Genomic DNA, 9685 nt, shown 5'->3' on the forward strand with positions numbered 1-9685 from the left:
TCATATTAACTTGAGTAGGATTCAAAGGTTAATAGCCGATGTGTTGGTTGATACTCGGAATATCGAACCGGTTCCCCTGTACAAAAATTTTGTACAAGTCCTGAACCATTCCTAACAACCTATTGTGTTCTTTAGAAATTAAATTTGGAATCGCAAACGGAACTTAACATTATTGATTCCAAATTCAACTTATCTGTTCTTAGTGGTTTAGACTTGGATCGCAAATGATGCTTAACATTATTGATCCAAATCCACCCATATTACAAATTTAATTAAATATTAATTTTAGAGATCGGCTTCCAGGTTAAACATGGCGAGGCACTAGGCCTTCTTGGGTATGGGAGCATCCACCACTTCCTAGACAAAGTCTTTCCATGAAATTTAATATTTAATTTCCTTATAGTAACCCTAGGTTTAACAAAAAAGAACAATCGAATCATAAGTTTGAAAAACAAAAGAAACAAAAAATCAAAAAACATAAATTCGATTACCTAGATTCATTAGCCTCTTGTGTTTGGTATTTCAAGATTTAAATAAAAGGATGAACTAGTTATGATGTGGAAACTAATAACTAGTTATACCTTTTATAACTTATAGACCTCACGATCTTCTGCTGTATTCCTCTTCTTATCTCGGACGTCGTGTGGGCGACGATCTACCGAGACGAGAATCCACCCAAGCCTCCTTCTTCTCCAAGCAAGTTTCAACCAACAACAAACTCTTTGAGTTGAAGAACTTTAGCCACCAACTAAGCTCCAAGGGATGCAAAGAAACAAAGTCTCCTTTCTCTACTTCTTCTACAAGCAAAATCCGGCCACCAAGGGTCTCCTAGAGAGTTGATGCCACCGGCCAAGGAAGAAGAAAAGGGGAAGAGGAAGAAGAGAGGAAGGGCCGACCACCACAAGGAAGAGAAGAGAGGAATACTAGATGTATTATTCTTGTGAGGTGAGGCACCTCTACCCTCTCTTTTATATTCCTTGGTCTTGGCAAATAAGGAAAGTTTTAATAAAAACTTCCTTATTTTCTTTGCCATAGAAAGGAAAATTTAACTAATTAAAAATCCTTTTCTCTATTAATGTGGCCGGTCATATCTAATCCTCCAAAGAAGGAAAGTTTTAAACACAAAATTAAAACTTCCTAATTTGTTTCCGGAAAATTTTTAAATAAAAATTCCTCTTTTAAAAATTCCCTTCATGATTGGTCATAAAAGAAAACTTTTATAAATTAAAATCTCTCTATTAAAATATGTGGATGATTTACAAAAAGGAAAGTTTTATCTAAAATTAAAATTTTCCTTTCAATCTACAAATAAGGAAAGATATCAAATCTTTTCTTAATCTTTTGTAGAAACTATAAAATGAAAGATTTAAATTTTAAAACTCTCTTTTAAAATCATGAGGATGATTACAAAAAAGGAGAGTTTTATCAAAAATTAAAATCTTCCTTTTAACTACAAATAAGGAAAGATATCAAACTTTTCTCTTAATCTTTTGTAGAAATCTATAAAAGGAAAACTTTAAATTTTAAAATTCTCTTTTAAAACCATGAGGATGGTTAAAAAAGAAAAGTTTTATCAAAAATTAAAATCTTCATTTTAACTACAAATAAAGAAAAGATATCAAATCTTTTTCTTAATCTTTTGTAGAAAGCTATAAAAGGAAAGATTTAAATTTTAAACTCTCTTTTAAAACCATGGTTTCCATATAAGGAATGATTTTTAAAAATAAAATCCTTTTAATTTATTGTGGTCGGCCACCTACTTGACCCATCTAACCTTGGTTTGGTCGGCCCTAGCTTGGGCTCCAAGCTAAGCTTGGCCGACCACCTTAAGGTAGGTAAAAAGGTGGGTATGAGTGGATATAACACTTTATAATTAAGAGGCTATGACAGGGACCGAGAGGAGGAATTGGTTTTGGTCTCCCGATAAACTTGAGCTTCCCGTGTTCACCCCGAACACCTAACTTGAGTTCATCAATAATATCTCATTCCACTAAATGGTTATTATTGAACTACCGCACCAATTTCATATTACTATATGAGCTCCTTCTTATCATGACTGTGTTAATCTCCCTTTATTTAAGATATAGAATGCCAATAATTAAATGAGTTACTGACAACTCACTTAATTAATATCTAGCTCCAAGAGTAGTATCACTCAACCTCATCATCATGTCGGACTAAGTCCACCTGTAGGGTTTACATAACAATCCTTATGAGCTACTCTAAGGGACATCATCAACCTAGATTACTATGACACAGTTTCATTCTATAATCAACAACACACTATATAAATAATATTATTTCTCAATTTATCGGGTCTATTGATTTATCAAACTAAATCACACCCTTTGATAAATTAAAGAAATGAATATTAAGTATATGTGCTTGTTATTATATCATGATTAAGAGCACACACTTTCATAATAACAAAGGTCTTGTTCTTTTATTCAGTTAATATAAAAAGAACTTACCTTGAATGATCCTGCTCAATACACTCAGAGTGTACTAGTGTAATTTTATAGTCAAGATAAACTAATACCAAATTACACTACGACTATTCCAATGGTTTGTTCCTATCCATCTTAGTCGTGAGCTACTATTTATAATTTATAATGAACTCATAACATGATCTTCTGTGTATGACACCACACACCATGTTATCTATAATATAAATTAATTGAACAACTACACTTAGCATATAAATGTAGACATTTGACCAATGTGATTCTTTATTTCAAAAATAAATGTTTACAAAAAGCTAGCCTTTTAGTATACACTCTAACACGATGGACCTTTGGGTTCATTGGTAGTGAAAAACTTTCCGACCCGCGAGTCTTCCTTGGAAGGAAAAATGACCAAGAGACCTTTTAAGGTAAAGGGCTATAGAGCTAAAAAAGTGTTGGAATTGGTTCATTCTGATTTGTATGGGCTTATGACTATCCAGACAAGAAATGATTTCGAATATTTTGTCTCTTTTATATATGACTATTCGAGATATGAGTACATTTATTTGATGCACCGCAAGTTTAAGTGCTTTGATAAGTTCAAAGAGCACAAGGCTGATGTGGAGAAACATCATGATAAAAGTATCAAGACACTACGGACTGATCATGGTGAAGAGTACCTCTTAGGAGAGTTTAGGAGTTACTTATCAGAGGCCGGGATTTAATCCCAATTGTCTGCACCTGGTACACCCCAATAGAATGGTGTGGCGGAACGAAGGAATATGACTCTTATGGAAATAGTTAGATCAATGATGAGTTATTCAAAATTACCAAATTCATTTTGGGGATATGCTCTGGAAACAACGTCGTACATTCTGAGTTTGGTACATTCTAAGTCAGTACCCTCTACTCCCACAGAATTGTGGAATGAGCGTAAGTCTAGTTTGAAACATATTCAGATTTAAGGTAGTCCAACACATGTGCTGAAGGGAGACACTGATAAGTTGGAATCACGTACAGAAGTTCGCTTGTTCGTAGGATATCCTAGAGGAACGAAAGGTGGTTTGTTTTATAATCCTAAAGATCAGAAAGTCATTGTTAGTACCAATACCCGATTTTAGAAGAAAACTATGTAATGAACCACAAGCCCATGAGTAAAAATATTCTTGAGGAAATAAGAGAGGACACTTCTACTTTAGTACCAACGGTACAAGACGGAATACCACAAGTAACTGCAACACGTGTCACAAATGATGCACAATTACAGGTAGTGCCTTGTCGTAGTGGGAGGGTTGTTAGGCAACCTGATAGATTCATGTTTTTGGGAGAGTCTTCGGACTTGATCCCTGGTGAACATGAAGCTGATCCCTGGATATATGAAGCACTCCAAGATAAAAATGCAACAGCTTGGCAAAGTGCAATAAACTCTGAAATAGAATCTATGCATTCTAATCAGGTCTGGGAGCTTGTAGAACCACCAAATGGTGTAAAAGACATTGGATGTAAATTGGTCTACAAAAAGAAAAGAGGAACAGACGGGAAGGTGGAAACCTTTAAATCGAGATTTGTTGCGAAGAGGTATACTCAGAAAGAGGAAATCGATTATGAGGAAACTTTTGCGCCGGTAGCCATGCTTAAATCTATCTAGATTCTTTTATCAATTGCTGCTCATATGGAGTATGAGATTTGGCAAATGGATGTCAAGACAGCTTTCCTTAATGGAAGTCTTGAAGAAAATATCTATATGAAGCAACTAGAGAGATTCATTGCGAAGGGTAAAAAATATCTTGTATGTAAGCTCAATCGGTCCATTTATGGACTGAAGCAAGCTTCAAGATCTTGGAACATCCAGTTTAATGAAGTGATCCAGTCTCATAGATTCATTCAGTGTCCGGATTAGTCTTGTGTATACAAGAAAAGTGACAGAAATGTGGTGGTATTTCTTGTACTATACGTAGATGACATTTTGCTCATTGACAACAATGTCAAAGTGTTGTCAGACGTAAGGGTATGTTTGTCCATGCAGTTTGATATGAAGGACTTGGGAGAATGTAGACATATTCTTGGGATCAAAATAATAAGGGACCGTAAGAAACAGATGTTGTGTTTATCCCAAGTTTCATACATCGATATTATCCTAGCTCGTTTTAGCATGCAAAACTCCAAGAAATGTTTTATACCTTTTCGGCATGGAGTACCTTTATCTAAAGAGTTGTGTCATAAAACATCAAAGAAAATAGAAGAGATGAAGAGAGTTCCAAGTCCTTAGACTTGGTTGCGCATTATAAACTTGAACTGAATCAGCACCCTAAACCCGAACTACGTCGGTAGCCTTCAAAAGGGTGATTAATAAATGCATGACCATTTGGATTCTATAGTTATTAGTTAGCCTTGGTTTACAACACACCGGCACATTCGTGCGAAGGGTGACTAATGATACTCTATAAAAATCTGCAATTGTCAGGGATGAATTAGGCTGGGTTAAGTCCGTAAGAAAGGAGATTGGATTTCATGTGGAGGTCTTGTAAGATAGCACTCGGGAAGTGAAGTCGAAATTGTATAATGTTCGAGAAATCAGGTTCAGAATTATAATGATGCTTAGGAAGCGAATTTGGAGTCGGAGGGTACTCAGGAGTTCAAGTAGAATTTGTAGGTGCTTGGGAGCTGAATACTTGAGAAACATACCTAGACCCAAAGAATGTTCGAGAGGTGAGGTTTGGGATGACCATTGCTAAATGAAAAGATAATGATGATGGTCGGTGATCCTTCAAATGTCATAAAGAATATCATTACACAAAAAAAAATTATAAAGGAGGATGATTATTTAAAGAAAAATTGTTTTTTTTAATGTATATATTTAACTACAAATTAATTCGGAAGATGATTGACTCAATCCAAGAAAATTTTTATCGATCATCCGGCCATCATCATCCAAAGAGTACTCGACTACTAGGGGCGTCTGGATTTTTGCCGTATCAAATGAGATATTAGAAGCCGTGTCTCTTCAAAAATATATGGTTTCATCGATGTTAATATTTTGTTTTATTTAGCAGACGATTTTTAAACAGTAGTGATCTTCCACTTGAAATATGCTTTTAATCCTCGTAAAATTTTGAAATTTTAAAACTTTTTATAGAAGACAAAGATAATAACAAGATATATGTCCCAACTATTAAGAGTCAATGTGCAAGATTGTATAGATAGTAATAATCAGATCCTTAAAGTAACTATGGATATTACAAGTGAAGTTTCCTTTCAATTCTGGTTGATTCAACTAATCTTGTTTATAAATAAATCAAATTGCCATAAAACAACATAACATATAAAATAGATTATCGAGCATTATCAATCCAATCAAACAACTTATAATAAGCACATAAAATATACATTTTGAAAGACACAATGTCTTTTACTTTGCGAGGAGAAGTTCCTAAAATAAGTTCTTTGCAAGTCAAACAGGTTGTAAAAAATGTCATAAGTAATAAGTAAACCATATGAGAAAGCAATAAGTAAACCATATGAGAAACTAGAACAAGAGTTGTTGAATATCATTGCTTATCTAGAAAAGAAACCATACCCAAATAAACCCTTCAGCTGTTGGTTATTTCTCTCAAACTCGGCTACAACTCACAAAACTTCAAGCAGTTTGGGTAATTTATCTTTGTAAGGGAGCACATACTTCTGCAAAAATTTTGGTCCTGGCAATGAGAAAAGCGTAGATACCTTCATCTGTGAAGTCCATAACCCTTCAGATTTCAAAATCTCCATCACATGAAATCGAGGAATTAACCTCTTTTCCAAACTTAAATCTAAAAACGTCGAATGCTTAGCAATGTCTAAAGGTGCCATTCCAACATCCTTGATTAAAAACTCCATCTTTCTCTGCAATGCCTCTGTGGAAACCCATATCAAAGTTGGATGTTTCTTCACTACAGCAACGTAATCCGAGTTTGACCAACCAAAGCTGTTCATGATCTTGACTCGGGCCTCAAATTTTTCCCTGCTGACCCTGCGCAGCGCAAAAACGATCCAGAGGAACATCCTAGATTCTCGGGGAATTCCAATCTCGTCAGCTCTATTTACTAGAGCCCGGATGGCATCTAGGTTCTGCACCATGAAGCTCGGGTCCCTTTTAATGACAAGAAAAACCTGCTCTTCAGGAATGCCACATTCATCCCGTAAGAAGTTCAAGTTAGGGCGCACCAGATTATCGTTGTTGCAGATAAACCTGCTACGCCTCCGGAGATTCTTGAGAAGGATCTCCCTGGATCCAAAAAGACTTTCCCAAACCTTCAATCTGGGGAGAAGCGTGTTCTGGACGTTGAGGGAAAGAATGCCGGGGTGCCGCATAACGACCTTGACTGCGTCGGACACCGAGAACCCCATGTCGCGCAAAAAATTGAACTTCGGAGCGAGGTTCGTCTCCACATCCCAGCCGAGCAATCTTGGCTTCCAAGATATTATCTTTCTGAGATTAGCGCCATCAAGGCCCTGAGATCTGAAGAATCCAAGAACAGCGTCGGGCTTCTCGGTGGACCGAAAACGGCGGAACGACTTTGAGACCTTGGAAGCATCGTCGGCGGAGAACCCGCATGTATCCACGAGGTACTCGGCCAAGAAGTGCGGATCGGGAGAAGCGGTGGCGCCTGAGGAGGAGGCTGAAGCGCCGGTGGAGAAGGAGACGAGACGGAGTTGGGTCGGAGGAGGGAAGGCACGGCGGCGGACCAGGGAGTGAAACATCGCGTCGCGTCAAACGATCACGCGAGGTCGACTCAAATAGATTCCCATTAAAACCCTACTTCACTCACCTCTACGGACTCAATCTAACACGTTTTGGTTCGATCTATTTAGCCCGTTAATAAATAAATAGTTTCAATTTATTTGACAAAAAAAAGTCGTACGTTATCTCCAACACTAAGGATGACAATTTCACCCTGTTCAATGGATAATCAGATATTCAATCCGATTGAAAGAGAATATGAAAGGAATGTTTATATTCAATTATAGTAATTAAATATTCGGATATGAATATTTCGGATATGGATATGAAGATGGATATAGTAAAATTCTATTTATACCCTATCCGATACCTGATATATATATATATATATATATATATATATATATCTCATTTTTTATTGGAAAAGAAAAAATTTTAATCCATTTTCTGTTTTAGAAAAAAAAAACTTAGTTTGTCTCTTGAGTAAAGTAGAGAAAAATTTCCAATCAGACTTAGTTTATCCAATTATCAACACGTATTTCATATTCTTTTTCACGAAAAATATTCATTCGATCGAAGGAGCACGAGATGAGGAAAAGCTGACAAGTACATTGATTTTTTTTTAAATGAGAATTCTATGGAGTAATAGGATGCTGGATAGGATATAGATACCCGAAACTCCGACGGATATGAGGATGAGTATGAAAATTAAATACCCGATGGGTACGAGGATAAGTATGAATATAGATATAATAAATAGGGATAAAAACAGAGGATATGAAATCCTATCCAGATCCTATTCATTGTCATCCCTACCGAACACAATTAATCTCACTCTAACCTTGTGGTTAATAGTTTCAATTTATCGAACATGGCTTTGATAACGTCGATCGACTCGCCTCCCTTTATTCATCACCACCAGTAACTTATTTACTAGCGACCAAATACTATTACTTTTCTCTTAAGATAATATAATAACATTTGATTCCATACGCCACATTAGATGTTTTATATTTAAAATATTCTTTATTCCCGATAGTATAAAAATTAATTATTTTATTTTAATTAAAATTTATATATATATATATATATATATATATAACCCTATTATACCGGAATACTTTTTATATAAAAAACTACTTAAACTTTATCAAAATTATTTTAAAACATTAGTAAAACTTATTAAGTAGTTATAATGATCTTAAATATTATATTAAAATATTCTTTATCAAATTAATTAAAATTATTTAAACTTTATCAAAATTACTTTAAATTACAACTAAACTTTATTCCATTATGTGGAACTGACTATATGTATTCTTTTATGTCATTGAGTTTTATCTTTTAATGTATTATTATCTATACTTAAATAAATTTTATCTTATTTTATTATTACTAACCATATCTTTTTTATCTTCCTCTTTTCCATTTGACGTGCGTATTTATTATAATTTTACATGACCTAACTAGAACATTTATTAATTATTTAAGTATATGCAAGTATCATCTTAAACGTGCCTTTCGAAGTTTTCCCTCAATAGATCTAACTCTGACTTTATCTCAAATGCTCTCATTTCTTATTCTGTCTATCTTTGTATGTTCACACATCTACCTTAACATCCTCATCTTTGCTAATGTGCTCGACTCATAGCCCAACATTCAGCTCCATTTAACATAACAGGTCTAACTGCGATTTTGTAGAATTTTTCTTTAATTTTTAAAGGTACTTTACGATCACATAAAACACTTGACGCTCTCATTCATTATAATCACCCTGCTTGTATTCTATGTAAAGCATCTCTCTCAATCTCTCCATCATTTTGTAAAAATGATTCTAAATATTTAAAGCACTCAGTTTCAGTCAACTCGTCATCTCTTATTTTATCAATTATCGTATTATGTCTAATATTGTTAAACTTAAATTTTATATCTTCTGTCTTTATTCTACTAAACATAAAATATTTCCCTTTTAATATTTTACGTCAAAATTCTAGTTTAGCTTTTACTTCTTTACATGTTTTATTTATAAAAAATAATATCATCTGCAAATAACATGTAATACAGTACTGAATGTGTGCAATGAGTTCGTCCATAATTAGTGTAAAAAGATAAAGACTTAGAGTTGATCCTTGATGTAACTTTATTTTTATTGAAAATATTTCAATTACTCCGTTTGAAATTTTTATTCTGGTCGTTATATCCTTATACATATCCTTAATTAGTTCAATATATTTATGTTAACACATCTCTTTTCTAGAATTTTCCTAATAATTTCTCTTGGAACTCTATTATAAGTTTTTTCTAAGTCAATTAATACCATGTATAGATATTATTTTTGCTCCTGGTATTTTTCAATTAGTTATCTAAAAATATGTATAACTTTTATTGTCGATCTTTCAGACATAAATCCAAATTGATTTTCGGTTATCGTGGTCTCCTTCATTAATCTTTTTTCTATTATTTTTTCCCAAAATTTCATGATATGTCTTATTAGTGTAATACCCCAATAATTTACACAATT

At 34.1% G+C, this 9685-nt stretch overlaps 1 protein-coding gene across 1 annotated transcript; it reads right to left on the bottom strand.

Annotated features, from left to right (window-relative positions):
* Positions 1-6071: 6071 nt before the first annotated feature.
* LOC122011299 (transcription termination factor MTERF8, chloroplastic-like) lies at positions 6072-7184 on the bottom strand. Its single transcript, XM_042567686.1, has one exon. The coding sequence runs from the start codon at positions 7182-7184 to the stop codon at positions 6072-6074; it is 1113 nt and encodes a 370-aa protein (XP_042423620.1).
* Positions 7185-9685: the final 2501 nt, after the last annotated feature.

This window comes from Zingiber officinale, chromosome 8A, assembly GCF_018446385.1.
Source record: "Zingiber officinale cultivar Zhangliang chromosome 8A, Zo_v1.1, whole genome shotgun sequence".
NCBI lineage: Eukaryota > Viridiplantae > Streptophyta > Magnoliopsida > Zingiberales > Zingiberaceae > Zingiber > Zingiber officinale.